At 52.5% G+C, this 20,308-nt stretch overlaps 9 protein-coding genes across 9 annotated transcripts; 6 read left to right on the plus strand and 3 right to left on the minus strand.

The window, feature by feature from the left end:
• Window positions 1-1,424: 1,424 nt before the first annotated feature.
• On the plus strand, window positions 1,425-4,628 carry CLUP02_11039 (vitamin H transporter; the record flags this gene model as incomplete). The annotated part of the gene is made up of 14 exons (XM_049290010.1): window positions 1,425-1,855; window positions 1,920-2,534; window positions 2,596-2,852; window positions 2,908-2,942; window positions 2,999-3,079; window positions 3,150-3,210; window positions 3,286-3,367; window positions 3,420-3,486; window positions 3,519-3,668; window positions 3,720-3,760; window positions 3,822-3,879; window positions 3,984-4,113; window positions 4,194-4,422; window positions 4,505-4,628. The coding sequence occupies 14 exons, from the start codon at window positions 1,425-1,427 to the stop codon at window positions 4,626-4,628; spliced, it is 2,361 nt and encodes a 786-aa protein (XP_049147155.1).
• A 283-nt stretch (window positions 4,629-4,911) lies between these two features.
• Window positions 4,912-5,742, minus strand: CLUP02_11040 (oxidoreductase ucpA; the record flags this gene model as incomplete). Its single annotated transcript, XM_049290011.1, has 1 exon — window positions 4,912-5,742. The coding sequence occupies one exon, from the start codon at window positions 5,740-5,742 to the stop codon at window positions 4,912-4,914; it is 831 nt and encodes a 276-aa protein (XP_049147156.1).
• A 469-nt stretch (window positions 5,743-6,211) lies between these two features.
• CLUP02_11041 (dehydratase) lies at window positions 6,212-8,188 on the plus strand (the record flags this gene model as incomplete). The annotated part of the gene is made up of 3 exons (XM_049290012.1): window positions 6,212-6,656; window positions 6,717-6,928; window positions 6,983-8,188. 3 exons carry the CDS (start codon window positions 6,212-6,214, stop codon window positions 8,186-8,188), a joined length of 1,863 nt encoding a protein of 620 aa, XP_049147157.1.
• Window positions 8,189-8,250: 62 nt separating this feature from the next.
• On the minus strand, window positions 8,251-10,662 carry CLUP02_11042 (uncharacterized protein; the record flags this gene model as incomplete). Its single annotated transcript, XM_049290013.1, has 4 exons — window positions 8,251-9,252; window positions 9,308-10,355; window positions 10,410-10,504; window positions 10,564-10,662. 4 exons carry the CDS (start codon window positions 10,660-10,662, stop codon window positions 8,251-8,253), a joined length of 2,244 nt encoding a protein of 747 aa, XP_049147158.1.
• Window positions 10,663-11,052: 390 nt separating this feature from the next.
• On the plus strand, window positions 11,053-12,123 carry CLUP02_11043 (malate/L-lactate dehydrogenase; the record flags this gene model as incomplete). The annotated part of the gene is made up of 1 exon (XM_049290014.1): window positions 11,053-12,123. The coding sequence occupies one exon, from the start codon at window positions 11,053-11,055 to the stop codon at window positions 12,121-12,123; it is 1,071 nt and encodes a 356-aa protein (XP_049147159.1).
• Window positions 12,124-12,239: 116 nt separating this feature from the next.
• CLUP02_11044 (uncharacterized protein) lies at window positions 12,240-14,487 on the plus strand (the record flags this gene model as incomplete). Its single annotated transcript, XM_049290015.1, has 7 exons — window positions 12,240-12,283; window positions 12,327-12,375; window positions 12,439-12,484; window positions 12,550-12,595; window positions 12,661-12,742; window positions 12,799-12,824; window positions 12,900-14,487. The coding sequence occupies 7 exons, from the start codon at window positions 12,240-12,242 to the stop codon at window positions 14,485-14,487; spliced, it is 1,881 nt and encodes a 626-aa protein (XP_049147160.1).
• Window positions 14,488-14,887: 400 nt separating this feature from the next.
• On the minus strand, window positions 14,888-15,866 carry CLUP02_11045 (methyltransferase domain-containing protein; the record flags this gene model as incomplete). The annotated part of the gene is made up of 2 exons (XM_049290016.1): window positions 14,888-15,057; window positions 15,116-15,866. The coding sequence occupies 2 exons, from the start codon at window positions 15,864-15,866 to the stop codon at window positions 14,888-14,890; spliced, it is 921 nt and encodes a 306-aa protein (XP_049147161.1).
• A 291-nt stretch (window positions 15,867-16,157) lies between these two features.
• Window positions 16,158-17,356, plus strand: CLUP02_11046 (uncharacterized protein; the record flags this gene model as incomplete). The annotated part of the gene is made up of 6 exons (XM_049290017.1): window positions 16,158-16,291; window positions 16,394-16,453; window positions 16,508-16,643; window positions 16,714-16,883; window positions 16,961-17,091; window positions 17,187-17,356. The coding sequence occupies 6 exons, from the start codon at window positions 16,158-16,160 to the stop codon at window positions 17,354-17,356; spliced, it is 801 nt and encodes a 266-aa protein (XP_049147162.1).
• Window positions 17,357-17,606: 250 nt separating this feature from the next.
• On the plus strand, window positions 17,607-20,222 carry CLUP02_11047 (uncharacterized protein; the record flags this gene model as incomplete). The annotated part of the gene is made up of 1 exon (XM_049290018.1): window positions 17,607-20,222. The coding sequence occupies one exon, from the start codon at window positions 17,607-17,609 to the stop codon at window positions 20,220-20,222; it is 2,616 nt and encodes an 871-aa protein (XP_049147163.1).
• Window positions 20,223-20,308: the final 86 nt, after the last annotated feature.

Here is a 20,308-nt window from a genome sequence, read left to right on the forward strand (position 1 = left end):
CTAGCCTCTTAAGCCTCGTGCTCTTTATAATTTCTAAATAGCTTCCTTTTTTAACCTACCTCCTCTAGGGTAGTATTTTATAAGAACCGTTAAAAGTAAATGCCGGGTGGCTTATAGAGGAGCTATATAGGCTATTAGGAACCGTATAGGCCGTTAAGTACGGTTAACGAAGTTAAGCCCTCTTTTTTATAAGATCGTATATTTTAAAGAAATTACTAAAAATGCCTACTTATTGCTCGTACGTAATAAGGTTAGATACTTTAGAGATCTTATCTTTTACGGCCTCTTAGTACCCTATTTTATATTTTTTAAGTAGTTTTTTTTATAGCTTAATTATAGTTAGGTAATTGTCGCTTATTAGTAATCCCTTTTATTGCTTAGTTAATTTCTAATCGTAGGCCGGCTACGGAAAAGTCGTTTAGTAAAAAAGCTACTCGGGGCGATAGTAAAAGGCTAGTTACTTAAGTAGTTTTATTAATTAACGTAGTTTAATATAATAGACGTCGACCTCTCGTAGGTAATAAAGGGCTACGATTACTTAATTCTATATAGTATTCGAGAATTACCTCTTTTTTTATTTATTTTCGTAAGGTTAATTAGTACGAATCTCCTATCCCGTATAGTATTAAGAGGTCGTCTCTTTTATATAGCGAGATACCTTACTAATTTACGATAGTAGAATTTAATTACTAATTAGTATTAGTATCCCTATTATAGGGTGGTTAGTTCGAACTGTAGTTAACGAAGAGATTAATTAAACTATATAAATATCTGCGTAGTAGGTATAAAAAGGAGGTTCTAACCGTAGGTTAGGCTGGCTACGATAATCGTAAATAGGGCCCCTAATTGGCCCCTGCGCAGTCGGCTGTATGCCGCGGTCGAATTGGACTTCCAATCCGACAAAACCATTAACGTCAACGGCCCGTCGGAAGCGAAGGCATCTATTCCATTGAATCGGACCCGCGGCTGATGTCTCGGTGAAAGATCCTCGCGATGCATCCTGTGTTGGACCGCCCATTTGCGACGCAACAGTCGGGGTATTGATGCCCCTCATCCCCGAGGACAATCCTCCGAGCAAGTGTCGTTGGCTAAGTACGGCGGTCGACCGCAAGGAACTTCTCCACACCCCATTCTTAGAGTCGGGCATGCGTAGACTGGGGTAGGAATTGCGGGGAAGACATCAAAGACAACATTACTTGGCCTTTGCTACCGTCGGCGGACTACTCCAGCCTGTCAACATAGCTCTGAGAGTGATGGCTTATTTCGAAGTGATATAAAGTGTGGGGTTACATCACCAAGAACTTCACTCGGACAGTTGAGATCTTCAGAGAGACGGGATTTCTTTACTCGCCATTCTTAACCTCAGCAACGATTTACAACCTGGACTGCCTCTCAATCTCATAGAGATCTGATTGTAGCCCACCATGGCGGATAGAGTCAGTCTCGATAGGACTGCTCGAAATGCGAATCCAGCTGCCACGATGAAGCCTCTCGATGACCAAGAGCTGGTTGTAAGCTCTTCGACGCCCAAGCCACAGACGAGATCATTGTGGGTCGCTTGGCTCTATATCTTTGATTGGTACCCCAGCCACTACTCCAAGGAAGAGAAGAAGTTGCTTCGAAAGCTTGGTATAGTTCCACTGATCCATATGTTTGAGGAGATGCTAATGACGGTTCTGAGCAGACAGTATTCTTCTCTCCCTGTGCTGTTTGATGTGTATGACTTTGCTGTCAACCTGTCTGTTCGTGTAAATACTAACATGAGAGCAGTCTTTTTGAAATGGCTCGACTCAGCCAATATCAACCACGCCTACGTCTCAGGCATGGAAGAGGACCTGAAACTTACAGGAAACCAGTAAGTGAGCCTCCAGTTGATATTACTGCCCCCGAGTCTGCTTGTGTCTAATCAATTTTGCCAGATACTCGCTCTTCGGAACATTCTACAACATCGGCTACCTCATCTTCGAGATCCCCTCCATGATGATCATCTCCCGCCCACACCTCACCCGCTGGTATCTCCCCGCAATGGAATGTCTCTGGTCCATCACGACCTTCGTTCAGTGCAAGCTCCGCAACGAGTACGACATTTACGGCATCCGCTTTCTCCTCGGCGTCCTCGAGACCCCGGCCGCCACGGGCGCAATCTACCTCCTAACCTCGTGGTACCGCAGCGACGAGCTCTTCAAGCGCGCGGGCGTGTGGTACGTCTCGTCCAACATTGGCGCCATGTTTGGCGGGTACCTCCAGGCCGCGGCGTACAACAACCTAAACGGCGTCGCCGGCATGGCCGGCTGGCGGTGGCTTTTTATCATTGACGGCATCATAAGCTTGCCCATCTCGATTGCGGGGTTCTTTCTGTTCCCTGGCTTGCCGACGAGTCCCAAGGTCTGGTGGCTCACGGATGCGGAGCAGAAGCTTGCTCAGGCGCGGATGAGAGATGACGGGGTCAAGGAGAGCAAGAGGATTGGCAAGAGGATGCTGAAGCGCGTCTTTACTCATTGGCACTTTTACCTCGCCGTCTTCACCTACGTCTTGTAAGTCACGAGCAGTGTCTCGGGCCGACTTTGCATGAAACTGACACTGTGATCTCCGTAGCTTCCAATGCACCTCTTACGTCGCTGGCCAGATGGCACTCTGGCTCAAGCATGAGGCCACCCTGCACGGCACCTACACCGTTGCGGAGATCAACGTCATCCCCACCGGCGTCCAAGCAATTTCCATCGTGGCCGGTGTCGTTGCCACTTCGCTGTGTATGATCTACCCCATCTGGGCCGTCATGTGCGTCGTGGCGGGTATCCTCTTCTTCGCGAACGTCTGTCTCCTGATTTGGGACATTCCAACTGGGTTGCACTGTAAGGTTTTTGCATCGACCTGACACGGAGGGTTTTCTTGCTCATTGAAACACAGTTGCCGCCTACTACATGCTTGGATTGACTAGCTGCGTAAGTCCTTGCTCACTTGTAAAACAACACGATTACGAATGCTTATTCTCGCAAAGTTCACACCAATCTTCTTCCCTTGGATCAACATGATTATGAAAGACGACAACGAAGCCAGAGCCTTCACTACTGGTGCCATGGTAAGGCACCAGACTACATCATCCACATCTGCCATTGTCGGAACCGCCTGCTAACAGTCTCTTCGCTCAGATGACTTGCGGTTGGATCTTCTTCAGCTTCTACCCAATCACGGTCTTCCCAAAGCTAGAGGGTAAGTGACTATACACCATCACCATATCCAAGCAATTGCAAAAAATCATGCTGATATCTCAACTCCTCCATCTAGCTCCCAAATGGCGGAAAGGTTTCACTGTCAATACCACGTTCGTAGCCATCTGGTGGACTCTCTTCATGCTTGGACAGTACCTGTGGCGTCGCGATATTAAGAAGGAGAAGTATAAGACGACCGAGACGGACTAGCAGCGTTCAGGGCGTCAAAGGAGACGACATGATGCATGTTGAGGTCTCTAGCGAGAAGGACTCCAAGGTGTAGATTTTTCCCGACTGAGAGGGTGTTAGAGTGGTATGCTTCTGTGTAGTCTCGGAGGAAACAGTGAGCAATTAATGATTCAACCGGCTGAGAATGCTCTGAGGTGTATCAGTACTCCGTGCGCTTGTGACGGAGGTGGTTGGTCCCATGATCTGGAGCTGCCTGAGAACGGGGCGAAAGTGCCCATCTTCTAAGGGGTTTCGCATCTTTCCCCGCCTAACATACCGAAGTGGAATCCAATCCATCTTGACCTCCAAATTCTGATTCTTCAGTCCTTTCTTTGATACACAATTCAGCATTTTCATGTCGTCAATTGAATGACTTACACGGAGTGGAGGCCCGTCGACAAAGCCGCTGCTACGGGGTTCGTCCGTTCAGTACGTGGAGCCTGTGGGCTAAGGTCGCGGGATTCGCCCGTTAGTGTCCTCCCACCGGGCACAACGCAACTCGGTCTGGAATTGATTCAACCACAGGACCGTTGACTGAATTATTAGATATCCAAACGTATCAGTATCACGGCTTTTACTCCCAGTTCTCAAAGACGACATCAAATTTTGCAGCGAAAGAAGAAACTCAAGGACTTAGCCTACGTCGTCCACTCGCAACACATCTACAATGACAGTCGTCCACATAGGTAACCCCCCAATACTCGCTTCCCACGCCTCACACCATCGAAACAAATTCTAATCTTAATCCCCTCGAAGTTTTATTCAAGTTCCGCTCCGATGTCTCGGAAGACCACAAATCCACATTCGTCCGCGAACTCAAAACCCTCAAATCCCTCCCCTGCGTCAAAGACCAACGCCTCATCGTCGGCGGGCCCTCCATCACGGATCCCATCGAGAGGAGCAAAGGCTACCACTTTGCGCTACTGAGCTTTCATCAAGACCGAGAAGCGCTGGAGACGTATCAAGCTAGTCCGGAGCATCACAGGTAAGAAGCAGCTCGCCCCGCGTTTTCTTTGCCTCGAGACGAATATGAAGCTGAACCAAGGAAATCTTTCGCGATTTTGTAGAGTAACGAGTACATATTTGTGGCCTTTCAAGGAGGATGTAACCAGATTTGACTTTGAGGTTGATCAGGAGGACGAGTACATGTGCGAGTTTATGGCCAAAGGGCTGGCAAATGGATCGGCGTAGACTAAGAGGACTGGCGTCCACATACAGGTCGAATCGTAATTAGAATATAGACTTGTTAGAAATCCAAGCTCAAGCATAAGATTCTCATCAATACCATTAAATGATTTGAAACTTCTGTTGTCCAGGCGCGTAAAGTGGTATTTTTGCGCTGGCCCATATCACCATTTCTGATGTGACTTCGGTCTTGGAACTACTCCCTCAGGCCGCAGAAACGACTTCTCGATCCTGCGTGACAAGGTCTTAAGTGATACAGTATTTACACATAATATGATGAATTGAAACTCTAAGTACGCCCCGTAGACGAAGTAATCCCCCCATCAACAACAATCTTCTGGCCCGTGATATATCTCGCTTCATCAGACGCCAAAAACGCCGCCGCATTCGCAACATCCCACGCATCCCCCATCCGTCCCATCGGCACTTGCTCATCCCTCATTCTCTTGAACGCATCATACCCGCCGCCACCACCAGGCTGCCCGTCCTTGGGCGCAAACCTCTCCGCCAACTGCCTCGTATACGGCGTCTCCATCAACCCAGGCACAACCGTATTCAACCGCACCCCTCGCTTCGCATACACCACAGCCGTCGCCTTGACAAACTGCATCACGGCCGCCTTGGTCGTATTATACGCAACCTGCGGCTTACCAATATACCGCAAACCCGCGATACTCGACACACAAACAATACTTCCACCCCCCTCCTGCGCCTCCATGACAGGCAGAACGTGGTGACACGCGAGATACACGCTCTTCAGATTCAACTCCACCTGCTTATCCCACGTCTCTTCCTCCATACTTGCCGCACAACCCGGTTGCGAACCGCCGACGTTGGCGAGCAGAATATCGATGCGGCCGTGCTTCGCGACGCACGCGTCCACGAGCCCCTTGACGGACGCGGAGGACGTGGCGTCGGTCGCGACGACGTCACATACGCCGCCGGCTTGCTCGATGGTGGTTTGAGTCTTGGTGGTGGATTCGATGGTGCGGTTGCCGCCAAAGATTGCGGCGCCTTGGGCGGCGAAGGTCACGGCGCAGGCGGCGCCGATGCCCCAGCCGTCTGTGCCTGATTGGCCGAGGCCGATGACCAGGGCGACTTTTCCTTGGAGGTTGAGCATGGCGATGGATGGATTTCGGGGCGGAAAAGGTTTTGCTGAAGCGGAAAAGCAGGTGGTAATGTTCAAGCTGCAGCGAAATGCCTTCGGCGAATGTGCTGAGATACCGAACAAAAAGTCATCTTGGGGCTGGATATAAGTATCAATGATGCATGTAACTACATGTTCTATGCATCAGGCATATTTCGAGGTCCTACGAGGACAAGTCCGTTGACGGTCCTGTGGTCCGCGAGCACTTAGACGGAGAAATCCCGACGGCGCCGAAGACGATGCGGCCGCTTTGCTCCCGTCGTCTTATTACCGAATTGGACCGGGCGATTACGACATGCGGAGTCCCCGCATCTACAACACGACTCCGGATAAGTCTGGTTCGGACCAACCATAAGATGAGAAATTGTAATTCCCGCCGTCGCATTACATCGCTCTTTCGAGGTGTCTCTTTACACTCAAAGACAAGATAATCACAGCAGACATGAGCGACCAAACAGCAACCCCAAAAAAAGAAGACGGCAAGGCCCCGGTGACGGGAGACTATGACCTCTCGACACCAATTGACCCCAACGCCCCGGGGTTGAGGCAGGGCCTGACATCCTATGGCGACGCTCATTTCTCGTTGTTTCTGCGCAAGGTGTTTATCAAGGCTCTTGGGTACAGTGAAGACGCGCTCTCGAGGCCCATTATCGGCATCGTCAACACCTACTCAAGCTTCAACCCGTGCCATGCAAACGTCCCACAGCTGATCGAGGCCGTGAAACGCGGCGTCCAACTCAATGGAGGACTGGCGATTGATTTCCCGACTATCAGTATCCATGAGAGCTTTGCGTCGCCGACGAGTATGTATCTGCGGAATCTCATGAGTATGGATACGGAGGAGATGATCAAGGCGCAGCCGTGTGATGCGGTGGTCCTCATCGGAGGTACGTGAGCTGTATTAAACCAGGTTGGAAGATGAGATGAGTATTGACTGATTCGGACAGGTTGTGATAAGACAACTCCTGCGCAGTTGATGGGTGGCATATCGGCGAACAAGCCTATCCTACATTTGGTCACTGGCCCCATGATGCCGGGAAGCCATAAAGGTGTGAGAATCGGTGCTTGCACAGACTGCCGTAACAACTGGGCTGCCTATAGAGCTGGCAAGATTGATATCGAAGATATCTCGGCTATCAACGACGAGCTGGCACCCACGGTAAGGATATTCCGTCACTCGAATGAAAGTCTCATCTGCTGACCGCCGTGACAGGGAGGTACTTGTGGTGTGATGGGCACCGCATCGACGATGGCCTGTATCCTCGTCGGTCTAGGAATGATGCCGTTTAAAGGTGCTACAGCTCCAGCGGTCTCATCAACAAGATTGCGTATCGCCGAACAGACTGGAGGCCTAGCTGTGGCCCTCCATCAGAAGAAGCTCACACCGCAAGATCTGCTTACCCGCGAGTCTTTTCTGAACGCAATCACCGTCTTGCAAGCCATTGGCGGGTCGACCAACGCCGTTGTACACATGATGGCCATCATAGGTCGTCACCCTGCTGTAGCCGGCACAATCACGCTCGACACATTTGATGAAATCGGAAGAAAGACCCCGTTGTTGGTCGATCTGAAGCCTAGCGGACAAAACTACATGGACGATTTCCACAATTCTGGCGGCATGCTGGCGCTTTTGCACCAACTCAAGCCCCTTTTGCATCTGAACGCCATGACAGTAACAGGCAAGACGCTGGGAGAAGAGTTGGAACGCACGCCATTCACCCCTATTCCACGGGACAGCTTGGTCAACTGTCTTCAGCCTTTCAACGATCCTCTGTACCCAGCTTCGGCCTTGGCTGTGCTCCGTGGCAACATTGCCCCAGGCGGAGCTGTAACGAAGCAGAGCGCTTCGAAATATCGCCGACTACTGAAGCATTCCGGTCCCGCAGTCGTCTTCGCTGGCTCCGCAGACATGGCCCTTCGTATCGATGACCCAGATCTCGAGGTGACGCCCGATAGCGTACTCGTACTCCAAAATATCGGGCCTGTCGGTAATCCAGGTATGCCAGAAGCGGGACTAATACCGATTCCCCGAAAGCTCGCAGCTCAGGGAGTCGAGGACATGCTCCGCCTATCTGACGGCCGCATGAGCGGTACGGCGGGCGGGACTATCGTTCTGCACATTTCTCCCGAAGCAGCGGACCCCGAATCGGTTCTTGGTATCGTCAGAACTGGCGACATCATAACCTGCGATGTGGAACAACGCCTCATCAAAGTCGAGATATCCGACGAGGAGATTAAGAAGAGAATTGTCGCGAAAAAGGAAGCCTTGGCCAAGGAAGAGGAAAGTGGCGGCAGCAATGCGCCTTGGGTGGCAAAGAAGAGAATTCGCGGTTATCGAGGACTGTATCTGCGTTCCGTCATGCAGGCAGAGGGGGGAGCCGATTTTGACTTCCTGACGGCGAATGGTCCACCCCAATAGTCTTAGACAATCAAGATGCAAATGACTCTTGTATAATACATGCTCATGAACAGGACTGGATATCAGGTGAAGCTCGGATAAGTTGGTATAAAGTCATCAAACAGGCCTCGCATGATGCTATCCAGATTCGCGTTGTCGCCGGTGTGCATTGGGTCACCAAACGCAGTATTGGCGAGAAACGATTCGAATGGATCTTGATGCAGGAAGCTTTCTGAGCCACTTTCAGTCGCAGAGCTCAATGGCAGTGGTTGGGCAAAGCCTTCTGAGAAGTTCAGTCTGTGGGGTTCCGCCCCAACAAGGCTGGCACCCTCGTTGTATGAGCTTATTGTATGCGAGTGCGCGGGATCTAGTCGCAGAGATCGACGTTGAGCAGGGGGTTCTACATCGAAGGTCTGACTGGAAATGTCTTTGACCCATCGGATGGTTGCCCGGATCATGTCATCCAAGATATCGCGGCAACGTTTTGCTCCGGACCAGTGCTCGCCCGTTGCAGCCAAGACTCCTAACCCGGCGCTGAAGTCAGACATGAGGGCATCCAAAGCCGTCTGCTTTGCTATCTCGGGCACCATCTTCAGACAGTAAAGCATAGTGATAATGCTGAGGACTGCTGAGTGACAAGTATTCCACGTATGTATGAGTAAGTTCTTCTTGTACAGCTGATCAAAAAGACGGATGACCTCAAGAGCGGCTTTAAAGCACTTCTTGAGGATCTCGGGCGATGGATTCGGGATGGCGGGGCTAGGCCGGAGAACGAGCATCCGCAGACCGTAGCATCGGATCTGACAGATGGTGCGGATGTAGTCGGAGTCGGGTGTGTTGGGGATTTGGCTGTACCACTCGTCTAGCTGTTCCAACATTCCTTGCTGCCACTCATTTATGTCAATAACCGCCGGGTAGGCGTAACGCGGTGTGTCTCGGACAATGCTGTTCGCAACGTATTTGAACTCCGAGTTAAGTTTGGCTAGACGGAACAGATGTATCGAGAAGGCCATGTGACCCGGGGGTTGATTGGCAGGTGGCTGGAGTGATCCTTGCAAGGAAGCATCTTCTATATGCTGTGGAAGCTAAGAGACTGTTAGGATGGGTTGGCTGAAGGACCATATACTGGGGCGGACATACCCGAAGATCGCATGCCTCGTCTCGCAGTCCAATCGGGCGACCCATCATAGTCGCGATCATCCTATCCAAAGTGAAAACCACCCAGAATATCCTAGTCCTCATTTCCTGTTCAAGAAGGGAGATACCTGCGTTAGTGTTGATGTCACGCTGCAAGCCCAAGTCAAGGACAGCAGCGATGCACTGATAGTTCAGGTACCATACGTTGAGACGCATATTGGAACTGTGCATTGTGAATATCGTGAGCAAAAGAAGACATTGCAGTCCAGGAATCGAGCTGTCGATGCTGATTCGATCGAAACTCTGCATCGCAGATAGGCAATATGACTCTCCGGGAAGACGTGCCCTCACTCGACGAGAGAGCACCGTGGACCCCAAAGCGAGGACCATAAATACTTGGAAGGCAGCTGTGGGAGCAGATTCCACATCGATCCTGTTCTCGTACATTTGATCCATCAAAGCCATGAAGCTAGGCTGATGCAAAACGGGGAACTGGCAGTTGATAACGTCAAAGTAGTTATCTGCTAGCTGCTTCGCATGATGTCTGCTTGGCAGTGACATTGGGCCATGCATCGCCTCAACGAGAGCAGTTGGTATGGACGGATTCGATACTCCGGTTTTGATTGGCCAAGATTGGTCATCCTGCCGGTTCGAAGTCAACATCAGTCGGGCGAGGAAGTATCCGCTCGACGGCCCGATATACTTCGGGTCTTGGCTACTGCCCAATGACACCATGCCAATCTCGTGTGATAGCGTACTGCTGGCAATGGGATCGACCAAACGAGGTCCTGAACGGATAGCCTGAGTGGCTTGCACTGGCTCTGAAGGTTGAAGCGGCTGTGCTTGTGGAGGCTGACTCCCTGTGAGGTTCAGACTATCCTCGGGCGATGCACTGTTGACTCTGATTGTTGAGTCCCTTGCAAAGGTTTCATCACCGTCAAGTTCCATGTCAAAATCCCCAGACGGGCCTTGACTTAGGTCGACTTCGGGGCACCTTTCCCTTACAATGCTCTCGAGCCACTTGACTCTCTCGATCAAGTTCGAAATTTGACTAGCTGAATGTCAGAAACATGTGCGAAGGTGGGAACTTTGAGAACAGCCATACGCTCTGGGAAGATCCCGAAGACGGACACTCTCGCCGTCAGTGCAAGCAACTCCGGCCTTCTTGCAATTGTTGCACGCAGGCAATTGCCCGTCGCACTATCAGACACCCACTCAGTACCATGCCATCTTCAATTGAGGTTCGGAGGTCCACTTACACGGATCTTCCGCCGCTGGCACCGAGAGCAAGCGAGCCTCAATCGCGCGGTTCTGCGGGCCTGACGGGGTGTCAGCCGGGAGCTGGTATCTTCGGGCATATTGCGTTTTTCGGGGCGGCCAGTGCTTGGCTGGTTTCCGTCATAACATTAGGAGAGCGATGTGGTGTTTGGGTAGGTTGAAGGGAACGAGGCGGAAATTCTCCGAGGTGGAACAGAGGATGAAGTTGGTTGACAGTAGTGGCCCCAGGCCGTGCGGGGAAACCCCGTGGCGTCAGACCCTTTGTTAATTTGCTGTGCCGGGGTTTGCCCGCACTATCGGCTGAATTCCGTCCGGATGCGTGTGCTTCACTGCTCTCTTCCTCGCGACGCCATTTACTTGCCTTGGTATATCATGAGAGGCCATGCTAGGTTCGAAAATCGTACCCCATATCCAATCAATCCTGTAGCCATTGATACGACAGATCAAACTCCGCATAGCCATTCAGCAAGATGGCTGACGAGTCCCAAAAGATACCAGTGGCCGCTTCGGAGGCCCGTCGTCTGGTTGAAGACATCCTCAAAGGCAATGGCGTTCCCGAAGAAAACTCAAAGATAGTCGCCCGGTGCCTCGTCGCTGCCGACCTTCGCGGTGTCGACACTCACGGCATGAACCGCATTCCTTCCTACATGGAGCGTGTCCGCCAGGGTGTGCTCAACGCCACAGCCCAGCCCGAGCTGAAGCAAGTCACACCGGTTGTGGCGCACGTCGACGGCAAAAACGGCTTCGGCTTCGTTGCGGCAGAGATGGGGATGGCAGCTGCCATCGAGTCTGCCAAGACTTTCGGCATCGGCATGGCAAGTGTGTCGCATTCCAACCACTTTGGCATGAGTGCGTGGGTGGTGCAGCAGGCTCTTGATGCGGACATGATGAGTTTGGTGTTCACCAACTCGAGTCCTGCGCTACCGGCGTGGGGCGGGCAGAGCAAGCTCATGGGTGTTTCACCGATTGCTTGTGGTGCGCCGGGGAAGGACAAGCCTTTCATCCTGGACATGGCCCCGTCAGTCGCGGCCAGGGGCAAGATTTACAAGGCCAAGAGACGCGGCGAAAAGATTCCTCTTGACTGGGCGCTAGATGCTGAGGGACGTCCTACGGATGATCCCACCGCAGCATTGGGAGGTGTCATGCTGCCGATGGGTGGCCCCAAGGGTTCGGCATTAGCAATCATGATGGATGTGTTCTCTGGTGTCTTTTCTGGCTCTGCTTTCGCTGGTCACGTCACTAACCCGTACGACCCTTCAAAACCAGCGGACGTCGGCCACTTCCTAGTCGCCATCAAGCCAGACCTCTTTATGAGTCTGGACGACTTCCGTGAAAGGATGGACTATTTGTACCAGCGTGTTGTTGGGTCAGACAAGGCGGCAGGAGTAGACAGGATATACTTTCCGGGTGAGATTGAGCAGTTGCAACAGCAGGAACGGGAAAAGACAGGCATACCCTTGGTACAGGCTGAGATTGATGCTCTCAACGAGGAGGCAACAAAAGTTGGCGCCAAGCCTTTGGTAACCCAGGTAGCTGCATGAACTATACCGCTTAACGCCACTCTTAGGAAAGCACTCCATGTTTCATCGAATCTCTGTGGTTCTTCGAACGGGGTCTAGCGAGGCCTTTTTGTTTTTGGTCATGGCTTCCAGTCAGAATGGAACTGGATGACAACTCAGGGAAGTTTCTCCTTGGCCTAAGGTGATCTTGAGACGCCTAGTAATGGTAGTTGACCAGGCTGAAGTGCCGAGACCAGCAAACTTCCTTGTGTTCAAGTCATCATCATCTCATACGTATTCTAGTTGGCATTCACTATTGAGGAGAGAAAAGTAGAGATGATCGTAGATACAATCTAGAACTCTAAAATTGACGATACTCGGAAGAGTATCCTGGCGGTCACTGGTACGAGCGGTGTTTTTTTTTTTTTTTTTCCAAGGCCATTGATACCATCTTCCATTTCCTCCAAGATCAATCGATCCAACGTATGGACATCAAGTGCCTGAGATTACTTTGGTGAGTTACGCAAGGCTCCTTCTTACTTTCTACAAGACAAGTTCCCATTCTTACAGACTTGGCAGGAGAGTCAGCTCGGCCCCTTTCCTGGAAAACCGAACCTTTAATCACGCCTTCCCTTCTTCGCCAAAACTGTTGTTTGAGGAAGTGACACTCAGATCGCAGCGGAAACTTCTTTCTAAAATGTAGCTGCCGCAAAACAGACTGCCGGTGTACTCGGGGACTTTTGGTAAACCAGATTTCGATTCTTCCCACGTCGTCTCACTCCCAGACAACATCACCCACGCCTACCATCCATCCCAAGTTCAATCCAATCAACACCCATTCATTCTATCATTCTTTTCTTGGACTCCCCATCATCACCAATATTCATCATGAAGTTCACCACTATCGCTACGTCTCCGCTGTTGCTTGGCTCAGCTTCACTCGTCACCGCAGTGTCTCCTTCTGTACCACTGGATCAGGCTATTCCCCGAGGCATCTCCAGCATCAACCTTCAAGGCACCGACGTCGATCAGAAGAACGATGGTCGTCTTTGTTTCACCCTTGGTACTTTCGACTCTCATTTCGGCGAGTTTGATGTATCTCTGGTCGATGAGTCTGTCGACGGGCATCTAGCCAATGGCTTCTGCTACAATCATGCTACCAAAGTCGTCCAAGACAGCCAAGGGAATGATTGTGTCTTCGACGATACAGTCAGCAACCTCCGTTGCTCTGCCGAATCTCCTAAGACCAAATTTGACCTGACCATTCGCCAACCACCAGCCGTCGATTACTCCAAGACATCGGTACGCCCTGAAATGACGCCGTGTACCTCTCTGTTGAGAGCCGTATGCTTGGAAAAGGTGAAGGCCCAGTGCGCTTGGTGCTCTCATCACACTACGGATCCTGAGTGTCACAAAGCTACCTTCTGTCCATGGCGTTTGAGTCCCAAATACGGCCTCTCCAGCTCGCCCTCGCCCTCTTCCACTCCGGTATACGACGGAAGCCGGTGCACAGGAGGCAAGCCTTTCCTCCCTGCTTGGCACCAGTATTTGAGATGGTGTCGAGATCACCCCGAGTCGATCAGATGCCCCTATCTGCCGTGGACTTTGAATCCAAAGACAATTCATTCAGACAACGCATTCAACGATGCCATCGGCTTCATCTGGTGTAATCTCCTTGGTCGGTGTCAACATTCCGATATCTCCGCAATAACGCCACCAAAGACCGTCCAAGTAATTCAAAACGCCCTGGAACACGTCTGCACGAGGTATCCGCCCACGTGTCCCTTCATCCCTCCTGTCATGGAGGTCGTCTTATCTTCGATGGAAGTCATTGCCGACGTCTCAAGGCTAGCCACAGCTTTCTTCACCGGCCATGGTCTTGAGGACTACAGTCGCCCAGCCTTGCCAAAATCTCCCGAGACCAGCCACGGCGCTCCCGCTCGCATAGGGCATTCAGACAGTCAAGGGAGTCTTAGTGTTGTCGACAATGCCCTCCGTTCAGCTACTCTGGAGTTCATCTGCGAGGAGCTCTGCAGCCCCTTGTGCGATCACATTCCCTCAGTTATGAGAATCGTTGATTCAATATTGAAGGGCAATGCGGACCTACAGGAACTTACCAATGCATTCCAGTATTACGTTGCCAGAATCACCCCAGCTGATGTCCAGACCCTGACAGAAGGAGCTGAGGATATCTACGACATCTTCGTCGCCACGCCTTCAAAACTGGAGGATCTGATTGACGCTGTCAAAACCGACTTGGAAACGCTCGGCCTTGACGGCACTTGGAGACTGCTCCGAGCTGGTCTATCCATTTACTTCCGTCTCTCCCCGTCGGACGAACACAATCTACTTCGAACACTTGGAGACATCATTACCCGTTTTGATGCATCCGGTGCTTCGAGCTAGACCACAGTAACTTGATGTGAAGGGTATCCAAGGGTTTGCTGGAGTTTGACGATGCGATCAATGGACAAGAGAGCGATTAGTGCACGCACTGCACAAACCACAATGTTGCATCGGTTGGCGGAAGTCTCTGTGATCCAGGGTACATTGATCACGAGCGACCGGTTGAAGAACTACACGCGAATGGTGACTTTGGGGATGAGCAGTATAGCTAGCTACCTAAGTCAATTGATAAGAGCATCGCTTACGCCCAACATGAATGAATGCACCTCAAATGCAATTGTGACACGACCAAACCTCCGACCGGTAGCAAACATTATAGCACTATAGGTTGACACATTGGATCGTAGACTAGTAATCGGATGGCTGGGCCAACGCCTGGTCGCCTTGCCTGTTCGATGAATCACTTGGTAAAAGTTCCGAAAATGTGTGGTACTACTTGAAACCATGTCTCATCATGGGGTTGGCGAATGTCAATATTTGTCCATGGCCCTGCAGATCTCAGGTTGTTACCAGTGTTGCGGCACAGCTGGCAGCCGTTCAAAGCCCGCGGCCAAACCAGATTGACGATACCTAACATAATTAGCATCGATGTCGACCCGTTCAGTCGCGCTCCTTGTGGTTGACTTACGCTGATAGAGGCGGATGGGGCGGCTCTGCATCACCTCGACATGTTCGTACAAATACCACCTGCCCCCTTTCTTGAGATAGGAGTAGAGCTCGGCAATGTTCTTCTCGGGCTCGGGGATGCTGCAGAGGCAGAGAATGGAAACAATGCAGTCGACGCTTCCCTTTTCAATCTTGCCGTTCCACGCCGTGGGGTCGGAGAGAGACTCGATGCCGGTGGGGACGATCTCGTAGGTGCCCTCGAGCCCGGCGGCCTGGACATTCTTCCTTAGTGCGGGGTGCGCCTCGGTATTGGGCTCGATGCCGTAGACTCTCGTCACGCCCTCCGCGACGCGCCTCCTGACGCCGCCGCGCGCCATACCAGCCGCTGCGTCGGCAGCCTTCTTCTTCTCGTCGCCGTCGCGGCCCTTGGCGAAGATGTCCACCCACATCCCGGACCCGGGCCCGATCTCCAGCACGACACCGCTGACGGGCGGGTGGACGGGCTCCTCTACGACCTTGCCGTCCGTGACGCGGCCCTCGAGGAGGGCGACCATCATGTCCGACCTGCCCACGCGGATGTTGGGGCCGAGCCAGGCCCAAAAGGCGGAGAACCAGGCGTCTTGGACGCGGGACGGGGTCGTAAGGGCTGCGTAGTCGCCTTCGCGGAAGAGGCGGAGGATGGTGGGGGGGAGGTAGGAGAAGGCGTTTAGGAGGAACATCCAGGGGCCTACGAGGGCCCAGAAGATTGCGGTTGCTTCTGCTAGGGAAGACATGACTTTGACCCCTCGATCCGGAGAGAGAGTGTGGGTGAGAGAGAATGAGGAGTGCCTATGGTATGTTAGAAATGGAAAGTGAGAGGGGGCATGAGCTCAGGGGCTCAGGGGGAGCTTACAGACTGAACAACAGGTTATATACACAGTTAGAGAAACGAAATATCCGAGGGGCCTGGAAAGTGGTGTGTCCCGGCGAGGGCTGGCCGGTTTATAAGTGGGAGCTTCGCGCAAGGAACGGCCGAAATGCCGGGGGACTTAGAAAAGAGGTATTACAGATAGTGAAGTGGGTATATGCATCTATCAACTACAGTGACAAGCTGCGATGCCATTATCGTACATAGCAACCCCACCAACCCCACCATGCTCCCCTCGGCGTCTAAATCTAGACAGCTTCCTTTGACAGCTTTCTCTCTCTGCTTCTCTCTGTGTCTTCCTTTTTTTCTCCTTCTCTTCTTGTTTCATGTCTCATCTGTACATTCATTGCGTCTCCGAGTCTTTCTTGTCTTGCGCTCACACGACTGCAATAGCGCCTTCAACAGCGCTTCATATCCTCCGAACGTTACCAACCGTCTTCGCTCCCTCGGCTGGTCCTGTTGGTTCCTTATCTACGTCTCGCGAAATGCTGACATCGTGCCTGACAGCCCTGGTCTTCCAACGTCATGCAAGCTAGGGGGTCCCGTTCACGACGATTGGCCAGTTTGCGTTCATCTCGCATCCCACGCTGTCATGGAGCGCTGCGTCTGCTGGCGGCTGCTCGAACTCGTCCGCGTTGACGAGGTGCCGTTCCCAATGGAGACAAGTCTCTCGGGCAGCTCCATCGGGCTTCGAAGATACCGATCCATCTGAGGCGCTGGCGCCGTGTAATAGGCACCGGCTCTACACACACACACCAACCCACCGAACCGTCAGCATTCATAATCCTGCGACCACACTGATCAGAGCCAGAGAGGCAAAGAGGCAAAAGCTTACCCGCCATTTGAGGTGGTGGTACCGGACGGTGCGGATCGTTGAGACATCGTAGGGAAGAAAAGGGGTAAGATACTATTGGTGTTTGGTTTGATTGATTTCTTGCAGGTTGCAATGCACGACTACAGTTGTACGAGGATGAATGTTCGCGATAGTATCTACGAGATGCCTCAGATCGCAGCACGGAACAGCTTCAATACATATAGGGAACCTGAGGATGCCATTTCAACCGTCGACCTGCACGGTTGGCCAGCAGCAAGTTCTGCTCAATTGAGGAAATCGCAAAGGCACGGATGCGCTGTTTAGCCTACGGTTGGCCTCAGTGAGGCTTTCCAGATCTCTCATGAATCTCAGTTGATAAATCGTGGGGAAGGGGAAAGAACACCTCGCGCATCATCTGCGCGACGCTGCGCAATCCTTCAGTCTCGCATACTACCATCTTTGAGTCGTGTCCAAAGGAGCGAAAGGATATTTTCGGTCACCATGATCGTCATCATTGGCTACACCTGCATACGATTGCCTAGATTTTGGTGCGGATCGTCGACCCCCCCTGGCATGGCACAGCCTGCATACTTGAACAACAGCGCAAATGCGCCCTTTCGAATTGTCGCTGTGGCTTTAGTTCGAGGGCATTTCAGAACCTGCTCTCCCCCTCCTTTCTCCCTCTCTCATTCTTCTCGTTGTTTCTGACGCCTTTTTTCCACATTTTTCTGCTTCGCAATTGCGGATTTCCCATCGGTACTTGCAATTTTTGACATTTCCTTTCTGGGCAGCATGGGACATAAGACAATTGCAAGCAGCCGTATGACCAGGCTTGATGCAACACAAGTACACGATGGTGTTGCATCATCGAGGCCATCTGCTGTCGCATCAGCAAGGGTCGATGAGGCCTCCAGAGACCTTGCATATCAATTCCTCCACATGAATCGCTCATCCCGCCGCGCATCCATCGTCAACCACAACACCGAAGTTTCCGAGATGCCTTCACCTTGTGCAGTCTCCTTTGAGCGTCCGCTTTCTTGGACCTTCGACACTCCGCTGCAATCTGGAGACCGGCGTCACTCGTCCTTTGAATCGGAAAACATGCCTAGCCTGGCATATCGTGTCAAACCACAACAACCACAGCCACATAACCCGAGGAAACACCAGAGGGGAAGCCCGTCAGTTGACAGCTTGGAAGAGCGGCCGGGTTCGACAGAGGAGAGACACTGCAAGAGGATCTCGGGTGATTCCGGCTATGGGTCGGATACGCGGCGACGAAGTCGTGACGGGAGCGGAGACTCTTCTGAGTATCAGGACGTGAGGACCAGAGACGTCAAGATCTATCAGCGACCGGGGTCCAACATCCTCATACGCCGATGCCCATCACCTCAGTCAGACAGCGACGGGACCTTGGGTGTGCCGCGACGACGCAAGAGACATCTACGTAGACATAGCGCCGTTGTCGTTACTCATTCACCTGATGATCCGACTCCTGCACCGAAAGAGATTAGACTTCCAACGCAGAAGACGAAAATATGCGAGGCACTATCGAAGCAAGGCGAAAGAGTGGCGATCAGCAGGGAAAGTCTGGACGCAGAGACGCATATATATGGCAGTGATCTCTCCGTTTCCGTCAAAGGCCTGCGACGAATGAAGGGAACCACGGCTCTGCGCGACCCAGTTGGTAGCCCACGACCCCCAACATCGAGTATCAGGGTCATGAGAGCGCCTAGCATCACCTCAACGGACATTCCGCCTGTTCCCGAGGATAATGCTCCAAAACAACAGCCTTCGCTCATCGGATCACCATCCATCCGGAGAAGTTCTACGTTTGGAGATGACCTCACTCGGAGGGCTATGAATCGCTTATCCCTTTTCGAGGACGCAGATGGCCACCCCGTCTCCTTTACAGACCCACGCGCCGCTAGGCCGAGCCTACATCTCGACACTTCAATTGAACCTCGCGCACAGCTTGAACGGCCCCTTCAGCCCACCTCTCTTAAATTGGCGCGACCTGTCTCCGGACCGCCCAACCTCCCTCTCAACTGGCACGCAAACCTGACACCTCGGCCATCCTTCCTTGCCGTCGAGGAGCAGTCCGACTCTGCCAACGATAGTGGAGATGAATCATCCATCGAGTCGAGCGTCTTCTCAGTCCCGGACTCCCCTGTGGAGCCGTGTCAACTGAATCGGGATGATCCATTAGCATCGCACATGGACGTCATTGTCGGCAACATCTTCCAACGCTACCAAGAATGGAACGTCCGCGAAAGGGGTGGACAAGGCCGACGAGCCTCGGGCCAACGCGTCAACACCAACACGCCCGACTCCGGTCGTTCGTCGAGGAAACGCTCGCACTCCGACGACCTACCCGACCAGGACGCCTCAGATGGCGGGGACTCGAACGTGATACCGGGATTCAAGAAGCCAAAAGTCCCAGCGAACCCATCGAAGTTGATGTTTGCGTGCCCCTTTTGGAAGAATGACCCCGATAACCACCGCCAATGCTATAAGAAAGTTCTCAGCCAGATAAAGTATGTCAAAAGCCACCTCTACCGGTTCCACGCCGCGCCCATCACTTGCCCCTGCTGCGGCGCCGCCTTCCAGGACGAGGAAACGCGAGACCAGCACGCGCGTGCACGACGCTGTGAGGTAGTTAGCGAGGGGTACATTACCAGCCACGAGGGCCTCTCCCAGGGTCGAATGCGACAGGTCTCGAAGCGCGCGAACCCAAGCCACAGCCCGGAAGAGCAATGGTTCACTATCTGGGATATTGTATTCCCTTCAAAGCCGCGGCCGTCGTCGCCGTATATCGATGGAGTGCTGTCGGAGGACCTCTGCAGCTTACGAGAGTTCCAGACCAGTATTGGGACGGATATGATGCTGGATTACCTAGCCTCGCGAGACCCTGACTTCGAAAACGACGAAAGGAGGGCCGCCATGTACGACCGCGTTGCATTCAACCAGCTCCAGGAAAGGATTTACGAGGCATGGATGGCGCGTCGCGGTCTCCGACAGATCCACGATGCCAACATCTCCACGACGCCGCCGCGCACAGAGTCCGATGAAGCAAGTCGTGCCTCCCCAGCCAATGGGGTTTCCTCTTCCAGGCGCGAAGACGATCCGGCACAACAGCAGCGGATGCAGACACAGACGCCGCCGCAGCTGCTACAGCAGCATCAAAGTTCACAGGAGGAGACGACGGCGATGATCCAGCCTACGCCCGTGCCGCCGGATGTGGCTGTGCAGTTTACGGGCCAGGATTTTGGGGAGGCTGATTTCAGTCGCGATGATATGTATTATGACACGCATACGCAGGCGTTGTTTGCTGATTTGAATGGCTTGTTGCCTGGTGCTGGCCGGTCGGAATTTGACCAGGGTGGGTTTGGACCGCCATATGTAAGGTAAGGTGGACGGCTGAGTAGATTTGATTTTTGATGTTTCGTGCTTCCGGCCGGCTCGGTTTGTTCTATGCTGTGACCTTGTCGCAAACC

The sequence above is a fragment of the Colletotrichum lupini genome, chromosome 5 (genome assembly GCF_023278565.1).
Source record: "Colletotrichum lupini chromosome 5, complete sequence".
NCBI lineage: Eukaryota > Fungi > Ascomycota > Sordariomycetes > Glomerellales > Glomerellaceae > Colletotrichum > Colletotrichum lupini.